This window comes from Malania oleifera, chromosome 5 (genome assembly GCF_029873635.1).
Source record: "Malania oleifera isolate guangnan ecotype guangnan chromosome 5, ASM2987363v1, whole genome shotgun sequence".
Taxonomy (NCBI): domain Eukaryota; kingdom Viridiplantae; phylum Streptophyta; class Magnoliopsida; order Santalales; family Ximeniaceae; genus Malania; species Malania oleifera.
In genome coordinates, this window is record NC_080421.1 from 21,993,761 (window position 1) to 22,017,230 (window position 23,470).

The 23,470-nt window shown below is 35.3% G+C and overlaps 1 protein-coding gene across 1 annotated transcript; it reads right to left on the reverse strand.

Annotated features, from left to right (window-relative positions):
* Nucleotides 1-777: 777 nt before the first annotated feature.
* LOC131155409 (putative cyclin-A3-1) lies at nt 778-4,703 on the reverse strand. The gene is made up of 8 exons (XM_058108500.1): nt 4,183-4,703; nt 3,403-3,635; nt 3,148-3,223; nt 2,913-2,989; nt 2,713-2,746; nt 2,476-2,625; nt 1,646-1,777; nt 778-1,234 (listed from the first exon to the last, which is right to left on the reverse strand). Exons 1-8 carry the CDS (start codon nt 4,495-4,497, stop codon nt 1,163-1,165), a joined length of 1,089 nt encoding a protein of 362 aa, XP_057964483.1. The 5' UTR covers nt 4,498-4,703; the 3' UTR covers nt 778-1,162.
* Nucleotides 4,704-23,470: the final 18,767 nt, after the last annotated feature.

Here is a 23,470-nt window from a genome sequence, read left to right on the forward strand (position 1 = left end):
ATAAAAAAAAATCCTAAAAATAAAATAAGTAGCAATATATGGAGCCGTAAATTCTCTAGTTAATGTAGATTTTAAGATTACATGATTTTAGTTGCTCTATCCCAATCGAAAAAAAAAAGGCACAAATACCAATTAAAAATTTATTTTTTAACCAATGAACTAAATTTTTAGTGGCAATATCTAGTACTAGTAAAGACTTTCACTAGTTCAATTTATGAGAAACAAGAAATTACTTTTTCTTTAGAGAAATAAGATGAGAAGCTAAATCACATGGAATGAGACAAAACAAATCAATAGATGAATAGGGTTATACACCTCACCAAGCTTATTTAGTCAAGCCCCCATTTAGTCACAAGCCTACTATTACAACAATTTATTTTGCTTCTTCTAGAACCCATTTGTGTTTAAATTTTGATAGCATGAATCCTATGTATGAATTGGGATTAATGTAAAATTTAACAAAACTCAACACAATTTTATACTATACTTTGTCTAAATCTATAATTTCAAATTTACAACATCAGCAGTAGCCCTAAGTTTGGCGAGGATTTGAGTTTGAATTTATATTGAATTTGGATAGGTTGTAATATAAAAGTGTATTGAAATTTGTCCAAACCCTCCCAAATCCAAATTTACAATCTGAAATCCTACTCCCAAACACAGTATTAGGCTTCCAAAATAGCATGAATGGCATTATCCAAATCAGCTTACAAGGCAACAGTAAGGTAATGAATTTCATAATTAATAAAATGAAGTGGAAAAAGATGCTCAACCATGTACAGACAAGTACAATCCTTTATTTGAAACTATCAATTTACAGGTACATGGAAATCGCTTGTTCATTTGGACTGACACTGCTCTTAAGGCAACATCACTTACAAAATTGTTTCAAACATAATGATAGATGTAACAAGCGAAAACTGGATAACAAGTGAGAAACATGTCTGTCAGCTGCCTCTACAAATTGATGCTAGTTGTAAAAACAACAAAACACTTGTAGAATTGAACGCCTGACACCTCTCAACCCCAGAAGCCCTTTGCCAGCAATTTTATTAGGTAAAATCTCTCCAATAAAGCAGAAAAGTTCAAGCAAGAAGTTAGTTGGAACATTCTTCAAGAACTGTTGAAACTCCAAAGTTGGCTTTGAGAATCTCTCGCATACTTATTTGTTAACAGCCTTGAAATAACTCGTAGGAATCTCTGAGGGTGAAGACCACACTGCCACGCACTTAAACTGATTCCAAAAAATGAAAGATCATTCAATTTGGATTAGACCATAATTTGTGCATTAAGTGATGAGTAATGTCATGGGCTAAACTATTGTCACAAGTTGCAATTCATTACCCTATGCCTGTCTAAGAGCACAGATTTCAAGTCTTAGATTTGTTATCTTGTGAGCTTGGAGAACATATAATACAAAATTATATCAAGTTCTGTTTAATTCCACAAGAAATCCAAATCCAAGGTTCAAAGTCAACGATCCAAAACAAAGCAAAAGTGGAGCATTTCACTAGGGCAGATCCTAAGCAACAAAAAACCTAACAAAACAAATACAGAGCAATCCAATGCAGGACCTATAACTGCTTAAGATAATCTCTGGACACAATATTTACATGGAACTACACAGGAAAGAGAACAAGAATACCTTGTGTTGCTTGTATTTATCTCTTACTGCTCGTAAGGCACCCTTTCTACTCAATTGCAAGTCATGAATGGCAAGGATGCACTCCTTCAAATCAGATGGTGTGTAACCTGAATAGTGTTGCAAAGCCAAGCTCTGCAAGTTATATAAAATAATTTGTTCGTCACTTGCACATGGGGGAAAAAGAACAGGAAACCTTTTAAGGTATCTCAATTTGTGAACCACTTCATTTACTAGATGGCCCAATATAACCACCCATAATACCAAAATTTTCTCCATTTTTGCGTTTTGCAAATTATTAATCTTTGCCTTTTGTCTAAACTCCTTACATGTCTTGCTTTCTCCCCAACTTCAATAGTTATAAATTCCTCGCCAAGTTACAGCACAATTTTTGGGATAAAAGACAGACCTTTCCTAAGGTTTCAAAAATCCCAAAGACCTCATTTGAGGTTTCAAAAACTCCAAAGCTCTAATAAGATTTTCCAAAAAAAAAAAAATAGAGAACTCCCTTTATATTTTGGCAAAAAGTCAAGCTTTTAGAAAAAAGTATAAGTACCCTAACAATCAAACATCAATGAGGTTTGTAAAATGTTTAAAGTCTTAAGGAAGTCTGTAAAATTATTAAAACCTCAAAGGAAGTTTGTGTCTTTTTGCAAAACCTCAAGAGAGTTCAATGTCTTTTTTTCCCCAAAATTTTGCCTACTTTTCAGTTACTACAGGCTTCTCAACTTCTGTCTTCCCTAAAGGGTTACACCACAGCAGAAGAGTCCGAAATTATTATGGTTCCACTAATGCATAACTGAAACTCTCTTTTGAAGATGTAGAAATCATACCCAAGGATGCGCATGTGGTTGGATAGTGAATCTTGAAAGAAATATGGCAGAGGCTGCAATCATTGATGGTAGGAACCGCAAACAACCATAATCTAACAAACTTAACTCAGCAAGATAACAACCCAGGAACTCAAACGGTAGATCAGCTGACTGGAAAGCAAAATTACAACCTTATCAGCAACAATTATATAATGAATAAATAGGGAGAAAAACAGTAACACTAAGGGGTTGGCCTACTTTGCAATTCTCTTGAGCAACTCGTGTGAAACTCCTGCAAATTCACCAATGGTATTGATATTAGGCCCATCACTCGTCTAGATAACTCACAATAAACACGTAGATAAAGAAAAAAAGAAGGCAAAGAGTCAAAAGAGAGAAAGGGGGCAGATAGAGAATAAAGTAAATGTAATAACAGATGTACTGGCCAGTGTTCTTGCCTCAGAAAAGTTTTTGTTGTGGGACTACCCATCTCAAAGTTAAAAAACTTAAGAACGTCTCTCTCCATGGTCACCACCTGCACATTCATCCCAAACAAAACTAGGAAGTTATATTATAGGCAAGTTATGCTACTGAGACAAGCAGATCTAGACCCAAAAGGTAAAAATTGGCAAGGAAAATCCAAACAATAAATTAAAAAAAAAATACAAGAAAAAATTAAAGAACAAAACCAACCTCCTCCTTGGTGTAAGTATTATCAGTTATATAGCAAAAATCTTCTACATGTGGAGGACTAATTTCTTCATACTTCCTGCACCATTAATCATAAATAGAAGTCCAATTTTGAGAATAAACCCAACAACAATTATCGAACAAAAAGCAAGAACAATGAATGAAATGCGAAGACCATCAGCATTCTGCTAAACAACCAATCAGCAGCCACTAGATGAGAGAAAAAAACAGAAAGAGGTAAATGGTTTGTGGACTTACGATGCAACAAGCATACTAGAAACACCCAGAAGCTGTAGCTTGCTCCTGTTGAGAGCATTTGATGATAGGTATCTATCAATGTATGATACAGTAAGATAAAGAGTGTCTGAAACAAGCTTGTATTCCTCTGCAACCTCCACTAACCAGTCCACTAAAATTTCCCGCATATTTGCCGTCACATCATTCTGAACCTTCTCCATGTAATTGGCCAATGGCCTCCTATTCTCCTCGATCTGAGTCAAAAACCATAGTTATCAAATAAATGAAATCTACATTGCCTCCTATTCTTCTTTTCTCCACACACGCAAAACCAAACCAGAACAAGAAAAACCACCGAGCCTCAGTCAGCAAGTTTTCAATTGCTTGGAGATCTAAACATCAAACATAAGATCAGATCCCACACTTTTTCCTACAGTTAGCTTGCGAGTCTCAGGTGCATAAATTGGATCCCAAAAGAATAAAAAAACAATTAAACAAGAACAAGCAGAATGGCCCCAGAAACCAGATCCAGACCAAGACTCAAAACTGGCAGAGCAAACTTTTGCTTGCAACTCAATGGTGCATAAACTGAATCCCAAGAACAAATAAACAATAACAGAACAAATTGCTAAGCTAATCCCAGTCAAATTGGGAACCAGTTCTCGCTAGTTCAACTAATTAAAAAAGCAACATACTAAGAACTTCATTTTCCTCCATGTTCCTGCATTTTCTCGCCAACCAATAGAGCTTAACAGTAAACCATTAACGCCAAGAATAAATAAACAAAAGGCACTCATGTACCTCCAAGGAGTGAAGATGGTCATAGATAGAAGACGCATACGCGCAGTTCTTAGGATCGTCCAAGCTCACAACGGTCTCAGTCTTCTGAGGTTTTAGAATCTTCTTCTTCTTCGGCTTGTGGTTAAGCTTCTGGGTTTTGGAATCAGAGAAGTTCTGAGTCAACTCGGCGCTGGGCGTGTTGGTAAGGTCACCAAGGACAACTCGTTTCTTCGTTTTCGGAAGTTGCTGCAGGGCCTGAGCAGCTCCGGCCACTGAGGAGTATGACCGCTTCTTGGATGCGCGGGTGGTGCGGACGCAATTTTCCTGCTCACCCATCTCAAAGACTGAAGGAAAGAGTTTGAAATGTGCGAAACTGGGGATGGTGACGCAGTGGAAGAGAGATTAGAACTCAGAAGAAGAGACGGAGACGGAGATGGAGATGGAGATGGAGATGGGTTGAGTTTCAGGCGTGATCTCTTGTGCCTTTGTAGAGTGAGGAAGGTGTTGAGATGGAGAGAGAAAGGAGAGGAAGGAGGGATGCAGAACTTTGATGCCGCCATTTTTATCATTTCAAAGTTCTGACGAGCGGCAGTTTTTTTTGGGCTGGGAGGGAATTTGGGAAAGTCTTTGATTTCCTTGTCCTGAAAGTTTTAATGTCTGAAAATTAAAATATTAAAAAAAAATGTAAGAAAGAACTCATGTAATAATAGAAGTCTGATTTATTTACTTGTAGAATTTTTTTTTTATATTTTAAATTATTAAAAAATTATAAAAATTAACAGAGAACGCACTGAATCTTTAATGATTTAATTTATTAAGCATTGGGCAATAAAAATATAATTATATATTTTAGAAAATATATGATAAGGGAATTCCTCCTTTTGCTCTTTTTTTAAATATCAATTTTATGTCTATAACAGTTCTAATTATCCTAAAATAATGCTATAATTACCTCTAAATGCAACTATGATTATCTCAAAAATATCCTTATAATCTATAATCATCCTAAAACACTCTTATAATTTTTCTAAAAATACCTTTATAATAAATATAAAATTAAAACTTGAAATATTTTAACTAATAATTATTTTCTTTATAATTTTTCAAAACTTTGAAAAAAAAACCATGAAACACACATATATTGCATTCTAGTATAATGATAAAATAAATTGTAAGCATTTATAATTTATTTTTAATATTCGTTGTTTTATACGCTCCTTCAATTTAATTAATCAATATGTCATCCTTATCGAAAAGATTTACGAATATAGTATCACAAAACTAATAAGATGCTTTTTTTTTTTTTTTTCTTTCCTGAATATCTAAGCAATAAAATTAGTGATTCACTTACCATCCAAACATCACACATTTACTTATTCATGATTATATATGATTGTATCATACACATTATAATATACAAAAAGTTACAAGTAACTAAAAGTGCAATATTCAAGAAGTAACTCTAACATTTCTAACCACTCGAGTCTAATTAGTTTTGGTTTGTAAAGTTATTGGGAATACTAATGACACTATTATTAAAATATATTATTATCACATTGTCAACTAATAGTTTGTAACTTAAAATCTACGTAAAGAATAATACACATTAAATTGATATGTTTAAGATATCTTTTAAAGAATTATTTTATCGTCTATTAAATGAAAGAGAAAAAGAGGGAGAGGATAAATTTGTTGTTTCATTAAGAAAATTTAGCATCTAATTAATATAAAAATAAATTTAAAGTGTTAATGGCATTTTCTTTTCAAGTGTCAATAGCAATTACCTTTGAAAAAAGTCTAGAAAATAAATATTTTAAATTGTGTGGGTATTTATTAAAATAAATTAAAGACATGAGAAATGAGTGTAATAAATGTATGCTTTGAATTGTTTGACCTTTATCATAAATATATTATCTATTATTTATTTAATTATCTTGAAAAGTCTTAATTGGTTCTTTTAATTTAATTATAATCTTTAACTCAAAATTATCACAAATTAGATTTGGGATTTTGGTTTTGGAGGGAATAGAGAGCCTCTTATTTTGCTCTTAATATATATATGTAGAAAATAAAGAGTTTGTTTAAATATGTAAAATATTTTTTTATTTATATTTTAGATTTCAAAATAATAAAAAGAAAATTTACTTTGTAACTTTTTAAAAAAATTTATATAAGGTAATATTTGGAATCATTGATTTTGAGACTTGAATTTATTATTATTATTATTATTATTATTATTATTATTATTATTATTATTATTATTGCGGTTTTAGAAAAAAAACTCCAAACATATAACACAATCCGCACAAATTAAAGTTCAAGATCTTAATTTCATATTCCCATTTTAAAGAGCTAGAAATTTAGAAAAATAATGAAAAGATAGTTTCTAACTTTTTATATAAATTTGAAAATAGTGTTTAAACGGTATTATTGTTCATTTATTTCATATAAAGATTGTAAAAATAAAAGTATTAGATAACTTTATTTTGTAATTTGTTTGGAAATTTAACATAGAAGTTAAAAATTATTTGTTGATGAGCCCTTAATACATTTAGTGGCGGTCTCTATTTCTGTTTGTATTTACAAAGTCATTTGTAATTAAATTAGTTGTGGTTAGTTTTTTAACAAAAAAGTAAACATAAATAAACAAATGAGTAAAAATTTTAAATTGTATAAAAATAAAAATTGGGAACTTTTTTATATTAGAGCAAATTTTTAAAATGATCAGCAAATTGGATTGCATAAAACTAATAAAATAATCTTTAAAAGCTTATAAAATTTACCGTAGAAGAAGATTTTGCTTACAAACTATTGTATATAGAATCATAATTGAATAACGGAATATTAATGCAGCAATCAATGAAAACCAAATACAAAATACACCCACACAATTTATATGAAAGCAAATAGACAACACAAGGAATTAAGTAGTTCGGCAATGCCTACATCAACGGGAGCAATTGGCAAAGTACTTTACTATCTTAGTGTCAAAAAATACTTTATAATGATCTTCTTACTTCTCTTACAATGCAAATACACCCATAATAGTGTATATACAAAGTTCCCCGAAGGTTTCCTTCCAAATCCCAACCAACTTAACGTCCAATATTCAAAATTCAAAAATTTGTGCGGGATTTCAGAGCCAAACCTTTGATGGATTGGGCCAAACCGTTAACGGTTTCAGATAGAATGTAAATTGTCTAAATTACGATGTCAAATTGTCGATGGTTTTAGCCAAACCATCAACGGTTTCCCTGCTGCTCCTAAGCACTTATGATTTTCCACTATGTCTTCTTCCTTGTACATGCATCTCATCAAGTATATGAGCCACATAACAAAACAATCTCCACCTTGGCGAGTATACGCCCCTTAGGAGAACCCGAAACATAACCCGTTGCTCCATCTTGACCTTGGGACGTTAGGTTGGGGACTGTCTCTGTAAAGACCCGAAGAATCATAGTAATTAAATAATAAAAGAAAAGAGAGAAACAGGAAAATCTTCAAAGGAGACTTATAGGGTCTCGTCGATGAACATAGGGCGCTCGTCGACGAGCATCCTTCTTAGGCTCATCGACGTGGACATGTGTCTCGTCGACAAGAACTTACCGAGAGGTTGTTTCCAGGGTCTGAAACTCGTCAACGAGGATTAAGTGCTCGTTGACGAATTTTCGGCCTATAGAAAGCTTGTCCACGTGGACTCGTCGACGAGGTGACGTGGCTCGTCAACGAGGCCACGTGGATAAGCTTTCTATATAAGGCCGAAAATCATTTTTTCTGCAAGAATTTCAGGTAGAATTTTCTCTCTCTCTCTCTCTCTCTAGAATACGTTCTCTCTTCCTTCTCTCTACGACTATGGCTCGATTTCTCCTCGGTTCAAAGATCAGAAGCTACCACGGAGATCCTGAAGAGATTCTCTACAACATAGTCGGAGCAAAATGTTGATTTGAGAAGTTTGGGAATCATCTCAAAACTAGGGTAAGTAGATTTTTTGGGTATTTTTTAGTATTACCAGGTTTAGTTGAGTCTAGGTTTTGTATTATATGAGAATATACCGAAGTTTTGTGAAGTAAAATCAGGGTATTATATTTTCAGGAATAGGGAGTTTTGGGATGCTGCAGGTATGGGTTGAGAATCCTAGTAGGTGCTATTTTAGGAACCCAGGTAAAATGATAAATGGTTCTAGTCTAGAAATTGTGCATATGTGGATTTGGGGAGAATATGTATGTGATAATTATCTAGGTGAATTCAGTTATTTGATTGGGAAATTATACGTGTGTTATCTCAGGATGTTAAAATTATGAACGCCGCATGTGTGAGATTGTAAATACCATTTAGTGCTCAGATTGTCAGGTAAGGGAAATATGTTATGCCAGTTAAATTAGTAATATTATCAATAGGTTTATGTGTGTTTCGAGAAAGTATAGATTTCAGTATAGAGGCTTTTTATTTAGTTGTGTGGCATGAGTTAGTATCATAATAGTACAGTATTTTTATAGCTTTCGGATATCATGATTTACAATATATTAGCAGAAAATATTATTATACCGAATTTATTCGAATTTCAGAATATCATGATGTATGATATCTACCGATAGGTATTCTCAGATTTTGCAAAATCACATTTTATGGAATATATTCTAAAAAATAAATAATACAACATTTTCAGTATACCATGGTTTTCAGATTTCAGAACCATAACACTTTAGATATTTAGTATTCAAATATACAGTTATTCAGATTTCACAGCATATTCAGATCAGTTATTTCATGTTATGGTTATTTCAGTTATATCAGAATCATAGTAAAACAGTAATATAGAAATATCAATTACATATATATATATATATATATATATATATATATAATATTAAACCCTAATGGACCAGATCAGTTTCAGAGCACGATACCGTAGCTATTTTCAGTTCAGAGTGCAACCACATAACTCGGATAATATGTGAATTTTCAGTAGTCGATCGTGCCTATGTTGTGGATAGGCTCCCCGTCAGTTAGGGTTAAGGAGGCCGATCTGACTTTCGGAGTTTAGTTGACTTATCCGAGTCGGCCAGCTAGTGATAGGTCCCACCTAGGGGCTGCACAATCCCGTCATGAGAGGTTAAATCATGACTTTCAGTTATCCATCCAGGGAAGTTTTCTCAGTTATTATATATATACAGATTTACAAAAACCGTAGACATACCTATAAATATTAGAAGTATTATGAATAGAATATTCAGAAAAAAACAGTTTATGTTAAGCAACATAGGTATGAGCTATAATGTGTATTATTTATACGTGTTTTCTTAAACTCAGTTATTTGCAGTACTTTTAAATTAGATTTTATAATTATGTAAACTCATCTGCCATACACTAGTAATAGCATATTTTGTCTTACTAAGAGTTGTCTCATCCTAGTGATTTAACATTTTTCAGGTGATCCAACTAGGTAAGCAGATCAGGCTCGCAGATAGAGGGGACTACAATACTGCCCCGTCTGTAGGGTGAGTATTTTTGGGAAGTCACTTTTCGAGTAGTCCCTAGGTCCAGGCAAGGGCGTTTTGGGAATGGTTCTGTATGCATATTCTAGAAAATTCCAGCACTCTGGTATTGTATATATTGATGTGGTTATATGTATTCTGCTTTCCATTGCATAGGTAGTTTATTGAGTTCCAGATTCCACGGTCCCTATCTGATTCGTGATGATGGTTTGGTTTATATTAAAAGGTATCAGAGCAGTGAAAATTTACAATATATATATATATATATATATATATATAAAATAAAAATAATAATACGGCATGAAAAAAAATCAGGTCGTTTCAATTTTTTGTATCAGAGCCTAGGTTCCTAGGTTCTGTTGACTTTAGAGTGTAGTGAAAGTAATACTAGAGTATAGGAAAGGATTTCAGGTTTTATTCCATGGTGTGGGTACAGGATTTTTGTGGTGGTTTCATGATTTCAGGAAAGTCATAGTAAACTATTGTCGGGTCGTGTGTCTAGGTTGTAAGATTGAATTTTGAAGTAAGATTAGGAAGGGTAGTTAACAGTGAATATGAAATTTCAGTTGAATGAAATAAATTAGATCTGTATGGTAGATAGGGTCCTTAAATTGTGTTCTTTGTCTTTTTAGGATGGACCCAGAGAGTAGTACTACGAATGCTAGGGGTGATGGATCAGGGCCTTCCAATATGGGAGGTGGAGATACTGATGCGGTATTGCGCAGCGTCACCCAACAAGTGATGGCTGAGATGAACAAGAGCTCGGGGGAGCGTAGCTGCACGATAGAGCAGTTTACACGGATGAAGCCCCCATCGTTTTCTGGAGGAGCTAACCCGATTGTGGCTGAAAATTGGGTCCAGGACATTGAGAAAATGTTGGCAATGCTTCTATGTACAGACGAACAAAAGGTATTAATTGCGATGTTCAAACTGATTGGGGAGACAAAACGCTGGTGGAGATCAGTGAGATTGATTGAGGAGAAGAGACCATATTTTGTACTAGTGATGTGGAGTCGATTCAAGGAATTGTTCTCTGAGCAACATTTCCCTACTATCGTTTGGAGTGCAAAGGCAGCGGAATTCATGCACTTAGCTCAGGGATAGATGATAGTATCACAGTACGCAGCTCGATTTATTGAGTTGTCTCAGTTTGCCCCACATTTGGCACCAGACGAGGAGAAAAAGGCGAGAAAGTTTGAAGAAGGTTTGAGGCAGAATCTATTTGACATTCATTGAAGTTGTGGACAAAGCTACAATTATTGAGAGTGACATGCAGAGAGGCACCACAGCTCAGAGTCAGAGAAAGAGGCCCATGCCTCAAGGTTACCAGGCGGGTTCTAGCCGTGGCCCATGGAGAGGAGACCGTTATAGTGGTGGTCAGAGGCAGATGATAGGACCTCATGAGAATCAGGGTGTGCAGACCTACCCTGTGTGTCTGACATGCAGGAGGAAGCATCTGGGAGAGTGTCAGGTAGGGAGAGAGGTCTACTATTGTTGTGGGAGACCCGATCACATGGCACGAGCATGCCCAGGACTGCTGATCCAGGTCCTAGCTCCCAAACCTTATTAGGGAGGTTATCAGGCGCCCTGTGGAGGGCAGCAGAGGAATGTAACCCCGACGAGGGTTTATGCTTTTACGCCAGGATACGTTGAGACCAGAGGTGACGTCATGATAGGTACCTTTACTATTTTATCATATCAAGTTATTGTCTTATTTGATTCAGGTGCCACCTATTATTTTGTATCTGCGGCCTATGTTAAATTGTCTAGAAACGAAACCCACTTATTAGATGTAGAATTGTCAATAACTACACCATCAAGGTCAGTGATGAAGTGTCGTAGGATGCTTAGGGATTATCTAATAGAAATTAAGGGGAGGGTGTTACCAGCTGACTTGATTGTGTTACATATGTATGGATTCGATGTAATACTAGGTATGGACTGATTGACAGCTAATTATGCTAATATTGACTGTCGTATGAAAGAGGTGATATTCAGACCACCAGGCAAGAAAGAATTTAAATTTGTGGGATCGCAAGTGTGTTCCTCACTTCAGTTAGTTTCAGCCACACATGCAAAAAGACTGCTCCTGGATAAATGTTAGGGGTTTATGGTCTTTGTAAATGAGGTGTTAGAAAATGAATCGAAGCTTGGCAGTACATCAGTGGTAAAGGAATTTCAAGATTTTTTTTCCAGAATAGCTACCTGGGTTGCCTCCCGATCATGAGGTAGATTTTACTATAGATTTACTTCCACGAACGACGCTGATTTTTAGGACTCCTTACCTAATGGCTCTAGCAGAATTGGGAGAATTAAAGGATCAGTTGTAGGATATGTTGAATAAAGGGTTTATCAGACCTAGCGTATTGCCCTAGGGAGCACTAATGCTATTTGTAAAGAATAAATACGAGTCTATGAGGACGTGCATAGATTATAGGGAGATAAACAAGGTAACCATTAAGAACAGATATCCTCTACCCCATGTAGATGATTTATTTGATTAGCTTCAGGGTACATGGGCCTATTCCAAGATTGACCTCAGGTCAGGCTATCACCAAGTGAAGGTTAAAGCAGATGGCATCTCTAAGACAAATTTCAGGACCAGGTATGGGTATTATGAATTTCTAGTTATATCATTTGGTCTGACGAATGCTCCTACGGTATTGATGGACTTGATGAATAATATCTTTCATTAGTATTTAGACCAGATCGTTGTGATTTTCATTAATGATATACAGGTCCACTCGAGGAGTTTTGAGGAGCATGACGCACACTTACGGTTGGTACTTCAGACGCTCAGGGAAAAGAAATTGTATGCCAAGTTTAGCAAATGTGAATTTTGGTTAGAGAAAGTGGTGTTTCTGGGGCATTTTATATCAGGGGATGGAATTTTAGTGAATCCCAACAAGATTTGAAGCAGTGTTGAATTGGGTCAGGTAGAAGAAGGTTCAGGAAATCAGAGGTTTCTTGGAACTGGCAGGTTATTACTATCGATTTGTAAAGGGATTTTCAGCATTATCAAGGCCTCTGACGCGCTTGACTAGGAAGAATGTCAGATTTGAATGGGACGATAGTTGTGAGCAGAGCTTCCAGGAATTGAAGTAGGGGCTCGTCACTGCACCAATTTTGACCATCCCGTCAGGGGGTGAGGGTTATGTGATTTACAATGACGCCTCCTTGGAAGGGCTCGGTTGTGTATTGATGCAACAGGGTAGAGTGGTAGCTTATGCGTCTCGACAATTGAAAGAATATGAAAAGAATTATCCCACTCACGATCTGAAATTGGTTGCAGTGGTTCATGTATTAAATATTTGGAGGCATTACCTATACGGTGAGAGATGTGAAAGATTTTCTGACCATAAAAGTTTAAAATACTTCTTTATGCAAAAAGATCTGAATATGCGGCAAAGGAGATGGTTAGAGCTCATCAAAGATTATGATTGCACCATCAGCTACCACCCAGGTAAAGCAAATGTGGCGGCTGATACACTGAGTTGTAAATCAGAGGGTGCAGTACAATTAGCAGCTAAATTTAGTTTCAATTATTTTAAACTATATGGATGTACTATGTACTATGAGATGTTTTACCAGCTAAATTTAGTTTCAGTTATTTGTCAGTGTAATATGTTTGTAAGCTCGGTTGCCACACACTAGTAATAGCATATTTCTTCTTACTGAGAGTTGTCTCATCCCAGTAATTTAATATTTTTCAGGTGATCCAACTAGGCGAACAGATGAAGCTCTCAGATAGTGAGGTCGTCTACACTACCCTGTCTGTAGGGTAAGTTTTAATAGGAGATTGTATTTTTGAGTAGTAACCAGGAGTTTTGGGTATATGATACTGGGATGATGTGTAATTATGTAATTATGTTTTGGGGACGACTTCCCATTTGAGATAATACCTTGATATTTAAGTGGAAAAGGGTAAAGAGGTAAACCTATTATTCTAGTGGATTAATTGAGTGTCCAAAGGGTCTCAGACACCATCATTTCAAAAAATAATATATAAAAAAAATGGTCTAGTGGGATGAGGATGGGTTGTGGGGTGGTAGAAGTTAGCTACCATGGCACCTGGTCAAAAGGAAAGAGAAGGGGCGGTATGAGGTGATTTTTCGAGCAAGGAGGAGAAAGGAGGAGGAGGCATGGAAAAGGCTCAGATACGTGAAAAGGACAAGCCGCTAGCCTCCATACCAAAAAATATTGCCAAAGCTAGTAGGCTTGATGATGACCAGATGAAGCTTATTGTTTAATTGCCCCTTGCAGATTTTCGCACACATAAGAAAAATACTTTAATTTTTTAAAAAATCCAAAGAGGCTAAAAATAAGGAAGAAAAAGAGAAAGAATTCATTAAAAAGATTTTTTTTTTCCATTTTTGTACAAAAAGTCAAAAACCTCCACAAATTACTACTAACTCATAATGTTGAAAAATAACTAAAAATAATAATACCTCAAATAAAAATAGGAAAGAGAAGAGAGGACATCTTGTCCCAAGTCATTTAGGCAAAATGACAATTGACAAAATAAAATACAAACTCATTGTCATAATTTATTTATTCACCGTACGGACAGTGAAACGTGTTCCACTAATATATATATATATATATATATATATATATATATATATTATTAACTTTTTTCTCTTTCTCTTTTTTTTTTTCTTTTTCCGCAGCTCTTTCTCTCTTTCTCTCTATTTCTTCTTCTTTTCCTTGCAGATCTCTGTTTCTCTCTTTTGTTTTCTCTCTTTCTCTCTTCAGTCTCTTCTTTTCTCTCTCTTTTCTTTCTGTTTTCTCTCTTCCTTCAATCTCTTCTTTCTTTCTTTCTCATTTATCTTATTTGTTCTCTCTCTCTCTCGAGAGAGAGAGATCTCTTTTTCCTTCAATCTCTATGTTCTCTTTCCTTCGATCTTTCTAACTTTCTTTTTCTTGACACATCTCTCTCTTTAATTTTCTTTTTAACTTTTTTTTTTCTTCAATCTTTCTAACTCTCTCTTTCGTATTTTCTTTTTGCAGGTTCAGTGAACCCCACAAAGAGCAGAAAGCAAGAGCACTCTGCCAAATCCTTTAAATCTCCAAACCAATAGATCCACAAGTGGATCCAAAGAAAGGTAATAATCCCCCCTTTTGAATCTCTTTCTGTTCAGTTTTTTTTTTAAAAGGTTTTTTTTTTTTCCTTCCTTGGTCTATTAATTTCTTTGATTTTATTAGGATCCAAATGGGAATTTGAGAGTTAATTAACCTAGGCTTAGGTCAGGGTTAGATTTCGGCTTGAATTGGTTATGGGCCAGTTGATTTAATCTAAGTTGGGCCCATTTAGGTCTGGATTCTAAATTTTGGATTGGGATGAACTGTTTTAGGCCCAATTGGACTTTGGGTTAATTAAATTCTGAGTTAGGCTTTGGGTTTAACTAAATTCCGGACTAGGCTTAACTGTCTCAAGCCCAATTGTGTTTTGGATTTAATCAAATGGCTCTAAGCCAGGGTTAAAGGTCAATAGACCTGGGTCTCAGGTTTTCCATTTGATGGGTTAGATTCGGGTCAAGTTGACCTGAATCCGGGTAATTGGGTATGGATATTCCAAATTCAAACTAAATTCTAATAAAATTATTTGAATTTAAACACTAACTATAGAATTCAAAATTCAACATTGGTTAGAGATTTGTAAAATCAAACTATACTTACCTCTGTTTTCAAATTCTCTCCTCCCAGCCTTTTAAATTTCCTTCTATTGTACTTGCCTTTCAAACCTAACCCTCTGTTGTAATTCGAACTCTTCAATTTTCAATCCTCTTTGATTTCTTTGATCTTAGCCACTCAATCTCTTAGCAATTCACTTTTAGTTTTTCAACAAAAACAATTCCTTTCTTACTCTCCCAAAGTCTCAATTTTCTGTATTCCAAATTGCAATTATATGTCCTTCTCACCCTTATAAGGCCTCTATTTATAGGTCTAAAGGAAGCAATTCAATTAAATTTGATTGATCAATCAATTTTAAATTGATCCATCAAATGTAAAGCTAATTGGTTCATCAAATTGATTAATTAATTTAAGCTGCTCAATCATAAATTAGCTTTCATTTTTGATTTCATAATTGACTCTATTTTGTGCTGTGTGCAAGCATGGAAAATTGGAGAATCCACCCTTCTCTCTCTCTCTATCTTAATTTCATCATTTTTCCTTTTTTTTTTTTTTAATTTTTAATGTAAAAGATTCAATTTCCCAGGATTTTATATTTTTTGCATTTTCTCATTTTATGGAATAAAAATGTTACCCAAATTTTGTTATATAAGCCCTAGACAAAACAAGGTGCGTACAATAATGACGAGGCATCCTCATTCACTTATACCTATATATGCATACTTGCATATGATCATAGACAAGCACTACTCATCATGTATGTGAAATTCCTTCACATGTATCCATGCTCTCATGCATTTCAACTAATACATTGTTTTATGCTCATGATGCCCTAATATTCACTCATTCATGCAATTGCATGCACTCATGCATACAACGACAACAACAACAACAAAACCAAGCCTTAGTCCCACTAAGTGGGGTCGGCTATATTAATCCTTTTTCGCCAATTTATGCGATTATGAACCATTTCTTTTGTTAGATTCAAGGATGTTAAATCCTTACTCACTATCTCCTCCCAAGTCATTTTAGGTCTACCCCCACCCCTTCTACTGCCCCCCACATTAACTAAGTCACTCTTCCTCACAGGTACACTATAAGGCCTACGTTGCAAGTGTCCATACCATTTGAGTCGTCCCGCCTTTATCTTATCTTCTATAGGAGCTACACCTAACTTACCACGAATATGTTCATTCCTTAATTTATCTTTCAATGTTATACCACTCATCAATTTAAGCATTCTTATCTCAGCAACTTTTACTTTTTGGATATTATGTTTCTTCGTCGCCCAACATTTTGATCCATATAACATAACTAGTCTTATAGCTGTCCTATAAAACTTCCCTTTCAATTTTAAGGGTATTCCACGATCACATAGCGCACTTGAAGCACTTCTCCATTTTAACCAACCTGCTTTAACTCTATGCATTACATCATCTTCAATTTCTCCTTCAGCTCGCATAATAGATCCAAGGTATCGAAATCTATAAGTGCTATTTATTTCTTCATCATCAAGTTTAATTTTGTCTCCAATATTCCTCCTATCATTACTAAAAATACATTTGATATATTATGTTTTATTTCTACTTATCCTAAAGCCTCCAGATTCCAAAGCCTTTCTCCATAATTCTAACTCAGCCCCTACTCCGTCCCTAGTTTCGTCAATTAATATAATATCATCTGCAAACATCATACACCATGGAACCTCCTTTTGAATACTCTTAGTCAATTGGTCCATCACTAAAGTGAAAAGATAAGGACTTAAAGCAGATCATGTACACCTATGACAATTGGAAATTATCTAGTTTCTCCTTCTATAGTCCTTACACTAGTCATTACTCCATCGTACATATCCTTAATGACATCGGTATACCTACAACATACACCCTTTTTTTTTTTCTAAAACCCACCATTGAACTTCCCTAGGTATCCTATCATATGCTTTCTCAAGGTCAATAAATATCATATGCAAGTCCCTCTTCTTTTCCCTAAACTTTTCCATTAATCTTCTTAAAAGATAAATAGCTTCTGTGGTAGATCTCACAGGCATAAAACCAAATTGATTTTCTGAGATCTTCGATTCTAACCTTAATCTTTGTTCAACTACCTTTTCCCATAGTTTTATCGTATGACTCATAAGTTTAATTCCACGACAATTATTGTTAGACCTAGTGGCTAAGGGCTTTCATTCCAGCCTTGTTTTGATGACAACAACCCATTAGCAGTTCTTTAAGGTTACTAACAATTTTCCTCTAGTCCAGTCCAGATGCATAGGACAGTTCCAAAGCAAACATAAGATATAAACAAGTCTCAAACTAGCAAAGAGTAGATGACCATCAACACAGTCCAACATATGACATACCCGGAACTTAGCCACTAAACCAAAGCGGTTATGGATCCTGCATAGCAAGCACAAGCTCTAGATTGTGTGTGTGAGTAAGAGAGATTGATATTGTAATCCTTTGTGTATGGTGTGGTTCAAAAGTAGCGAGCAAGATATGGGCAAATTACATATGCATTTAGTTCACGATAGACTAGGACATAGGCACTAGTCTCATACATACATAACAAGTCAAGTAAACTGAACAAGATGTCTATAACCCTCAAACATATTTTATCAAACCCAAGACATCTTAAAATAGATTAAAGATCATTTCTAAAACAAATATGAAAACCTTTTACTTCAACATAAACTTGGTTTGAATGAATTTAAAAGGAAAAGTAAAGGGTTCGTTGATGAATACAGGGGTTTCATCGACGAATATAGGGGTTTCGTAGACGAGAACAACACATCACCTCGTCGACGTACACAGGGTACTTGCCGATGAGAATATACCGAGACCACCTAAAAAGTTCAGAGCACCTTCATCAATGAATACAGGGGATTCAGTGACGAAGTCTGTGCAAAGGTTCGTCGACATACACAGGGTACTCGTCGATGAGAATATACCGAGACCACCTAAAAGTTAAGAGCACCTTCATCGATGAATACAGGGGATTCAGAGTCAAAGTCTGTGCAATGGTTCATCAACGTACACAGGGTACTCGTCGACGAAAAGAAATCGAGACCTATCTAAATTCAGAATCAATGGTTTTTCGATGAACACAGGGCGTCGTCAACGAAGGGACTAATGGGACTCGTCGACGAACGTTAGGCTGCAGACAACATTAAATGCGCCAAAACGACTAGTTTTCAATTCGTCTCATGTCAATAAATGCCAAACGGCTGTCCAGCGTTCAACTCGTCTCTTTGGCCTTTAAAACAAGTCTTACGCATTAATTTCAAACCAGTTAAGCATATTGGTTGTTGAGAACAATTATTGCGCATTCATACTAGGGTTTCACTCTGTGCCATCTTGCCCTCTTGCTCATACTTTTGTTTACACTCCATTGACAAACAGGGAATAATATGAGGTTTGTATTGGGATATTTAGCTTAAAGAGGAGCATTTTATGTTGTATCTACTTGTTTTCAAATTCCTTGTATTGTAAGGCTCTTTGTGAGCCATTGTCAGGTGACTCTAAGTGAGCACCGTTGTAAGAGCTCGTTGTGAGCAACTGCTTATATAGGCTTCTCTGTCGGGAAGGAGGATCACATAGTGGATTTGGGGAATCCTTGAGTTGGTCTCAAGGCATAGACGTAGGCTCGGTGTCGAACCATGTTAACACCGCTGCGTTAAGCTTCTCTTTTCCTGTCTCTCTTGTGTTGCTCAATCATTGCTATTTGATTTATATATATATATATATATATATATATATATATATATATATATATATATATACTGTGATATAATACTCTTGTTCTTGCCAATAAATCTTTGTGATTGTAGAAAAAGTTGTATATCCGTGAAAGAAATCTATTCCCCCCCTCTAGACGCATATCCGGGCCAACAAGTTGTATCAAAGCGCCAGTCGCTAGACATTCAGAGTAATTTCCAGGCGCAAAGATCAAAATGGGGGGTATGTTTGCCCAAGGTCAATTCGTGGATCGTCCTCCCAAGTTCTACGGAATTAACTATCCGACATGGAAAGATCGGATGTCAATCTTCATCCAAGCTTATGACTACTGAATGTGGAATGTCATCAGCGAAGGAGACTACGTTTTCAAAAATGAGGAAGGCGATTACATACTGATTGGGAAACTTCCCGAGGCTGATGCAAAGCTAGCACAACTAAATTTCAAGACTAAAACTTTCCTTTATTGTGCTGTAAATGATGAAGAATGCAACCAAATTTGTGGATGCAATGCAGCAAAGGAGACGTGGGAAAAGTTTTAGGTCATGTATGAAGGAACAACCCAGGTAAAGAAGTCAAAAATTTATATGTTAGTTAAAGAATACGAAATGTTTAAATTGGAAGAGGGTGAGTCAATTACTACTATGTTTACTCGCTTTTCACATATTACGAATGGACTAAAAGCCCTTGGTAGAGAATATTCTATGGAAGATAATGTGCAGAAAGTCCTTCGCTCTCTACCGGAATCTTGCCACGCAAAGTCCACAGCAATTGATGAGGCAAAGGACCTACCAAAGGTCACTCTCGATGAGCTAATTTGGTCTCTCATGACCTATGAAATAAAAAAGAAAAACACTACCGTAGAAGCTGAGGTACCAAAGAAGGCAACCGGAATTGCCTTAAAAGCTGGAAAACAAAAGGAGCTCGTGGAGGAAGAAGAAAATGATGACGATGATGAAATTGCTCTCCTTACAAGAAGATTCAGAAATTTTTTGATGAACAAACGAGGTGGAAAACAAAAGGAGAAAGGAGAATCAAGCATAAGGTGCTACAACTACAAAAAGATCGGGAACTACATGACTGACTGCCCTCTCTTAAAAAACAAAGGTAACAATCAGCAAGGAGACAAAAAAAAGTTTAAAGCCATGAACGCAACTGGATGGGATGAGCTAGATGGAACCTCAACCGATGAAGAAATCGAAGAAGAAGTTGTCAACTTCTGCTTTATGGCAGACGAACAAAATGAGGTAAATTTTGACGACGAATACCTTCCATTATATGAAGAATTAGAAGAAAACTGTAGGAAGCTTTACATTGAATTGATAGTTGCCAAAAATAAAAACAAACTTTTAGAAGAAACTTATGTAAGATGTAAACAAATCTGCTCATGTGATACTTTAAAAGAGGAAAATGCATCTCTCAGTTTCAAAAATGAAAAACTTATCAAGGAGTGTAAAAATTACAAAGAGTCATCTCAAAAAGAAGTTGGAAGTTTGAAAAAATAGATTATGGGAATTTTTCAAGAAAATTCAAAATTGAAAAAGAAGGTTGAAGATCAAAATAATACAATTTACAAACTTACAAATGGTAAAGAGAATTTTGATAAGCTATTTGGAGTCCAAAGATTTGGAATTTTCAAAAAATGATTAGGGTATGGCTTATCGTCATTCGAATCAATTGGTTTTGCAAATCTTTGTGCTAAAAGAAGCTCCTTGTCAAAGAAAATCCTTGCACCTAAACCAAACCCCTTACATGCCAATAAAGTTTACTTATATTGCGAAAGAAATAGTCAAGTACGCTTTACTTGCCCCTTCAAGGGAAACAAAGGAAAATGCATGAAATACAAATGGGTGATTAAGAACTCTAACCCCATAGGACCCAAGACAATATGGGTACCAAAACAAATCACTTAGTGCTGTGGGTAGGTATGCCTAAAGACCAACTCCACAAGAAATAAATGGTTCCTTGATAGAAGTTGCTCAAGACACATGACGGGAGATGCAAGCAAATTCATCTCACTCACCTACAAGAAGGAAGGATTGGTAACATTTGGAGACAATGCCAAAAGAAGAATCATCGGTAAATGTAAAATAGCTAATTCATCCTTGGCTATTGAAAATATTGCTCTTGTGAATACACTTAAACATAACCTATTAAGTAATAGTCAGTTGTGTGATAAAGGGTTAAACATTACATTCCAATCCACCAAATGCTTGATAAATGATTTAAATGGAAATATCATACTAGTAGGAAAACGTGAATCCAACATCTACACAATTGAGTTTGATGACATTAAAACATGATACATTAGATGTTTGGCTGCAACTAATGAAAATTGTTGGTTATGGCATAGAAGACTAGGTCATGCTAACATGAATTTACTGCATAAGCTATCATCTAAGGAACCAGTAAATGGGCCTACCGAAAGATAATTATGTAAGAAACAAAGTATGTGATGCATGTCAATATGGAAAACAAGTTAAATCATCTTTCAAAATCAAGAAAATGATATCCACTTCAAGACCTTTAGAGTTGATCCATCTTGATTTGTCCGGACCAAATGATATTACAAGTATTAGTGGAAAATTGTATGCCTTTGTAATAGTTGATGATTTCTTTAGATTCTCATGGGTAATCTTTCTTGTAAACAAAAGTGATACTTGCAATGCTTTCATCCATTTTTGTGGTAAAATTTAAAATGAAAAGGGAATGTCAATTGTTCACATTAGGAGTGATAGAGGAAGAGAATTTAGAAACAAAGAACTAGAAGACTTTTGTAACAAAAATGACTATTCACACAACTTCTCCACACCAAAAACTCCACAACAAAACGGAGTAGTTGAAAGAAAAAACCGAACACTCCAAGAAATGGCTAGGACAGTGCTTAACGAACATAATCTTCCAAAATATTTCTGGGCTGAAGCCGTTAGCACAACTTGTTATGTTAGTAATCGCGTAATCATTAGATCCAAAATAGGGAAAATCCCATATGAGATATGGAAGGGTAGAAAAGCAAACATTCACACTTTAAGGTTTTTGGATGCAAATGTTTCATATTAAATGATAGAGATCATTTGGAAAAATTTGATTCAAAATCCGATGAGGGAATCTTTACAGGATATGCAATTATCGGTAAAGCGTATAGGGTGTTCAATAAAAGAACTCAAACTGTTCAAGAATCAACACACATTGTTTTTGATGAAACTGACCCTCACACATCCAAAACAACTGTTGACATGGAAGAAGATGATCAAGTCACCACCATTAGAATTGAAAAGGAACTTGAGCAACTTAAGATAAATAATGATCAAAATAAAGACTGTCAAGACATAAAAATTGATCATCCAGAATCATCATCTAATGAAAAGTCTAGGGAACCAGAAGAAGAAAATTACGAACTCCCTAGAGCTTGGAAATTTGTTAGGAATCACCCAACTGATCTTATCATAGGTAGTCCATCCCAAGGAGTTAGTACTAGATCTCACTTAAGAAGTGGATGTAATCATATAGTTTTCTTATCCCATCTAGAACCAAAGAACCTTGAGGAAGCTGAAAATGATGAAAATTGGATCAATGCCATGCAAGAAGAACTAGACCAATTTGAAAGAAACAAAGTATGAGACTTAGTTCCTAAACCCAAAAACACTAGAATAATAGGCACAAAATGGGTGTTTAGGAATAAGAAAGATGAAGATGGCAATATTGTTAAAAACAAAGCTAGATTAGTGGCTCAAGGGTATAACCAACAAGAGGGTATTGACTATGATGAAACTTATGCCCCTGTGGTAAGACTAGAAGCTATTAGGATGTTACTAGGATTTGCTTGTTACAAAGACTTCAAACTATTTCAAATGGACGTAAAAAATGTTTCTAAATGGATACATAAATGAAGAAGTCTATCTGAAGTAACCTCCAGGATTTGAGAGCCACACACATGCCGAATATGTATACAAACTCTCAAAAGCCCTTTACAGACTTAAGCAAGCACCAAAAGCATGGTATGAACGTTTAAGCAAATTTATCCTAGAAGATGGGTTCACAAGAGGAAAATTTGACACTACATTATTTTTAAAATATAAAGAAAAGGATATGCTAGTCATACAAATTTATGTACATGATATCATTTTTGGTGCTACAAATGAGACTCTGTGTCAAGAATTTGCCCAAACCATGCAGAAAACATTTGAGATGAGTATAATGGGTGAATTAACCTTCTTCCTAGGGTTGCAAATAAAACAAATAAAACACGGAATTTTTATTAATCAAAGCTAGATACGTTAAGGACATGCTTATGAAGTTTGGTCTTGAAATGGGCAAAACTAAAGTAACTCCTATGAGCATCACAACGAAACTTGACACTAATGAAAAAGGGAAGAATGTTGACCAAAAGCTTTACCGAGGGATGATTGGCAGTCTGTTATATCTCACTTATAGCAGACCCAATAT

Coding starts and splice junctions, on each gene's coding strand:
- LOC131155409 (XM_058108500.1), bottom strand. CDS start 4,497: ATGGGTGAGCAGGAAAATTGCGTCCGCACCACCCGCGCATCCAAGAAG. Junction 3,224..3,402: donor TCTAGTATGCTTGTTGCATC/GTAAGTCCACAA, acceptor TTAATGGTGCAG/GAAGTATGAAGAAATTAGTC. Junction 2,990..3,147: donor ATACTTACACCAAGGAGGAG/GTTGGTTTTGTT, acceptor ATGAATGTGCAG/GTGGTGACCATGGAGAGAGA.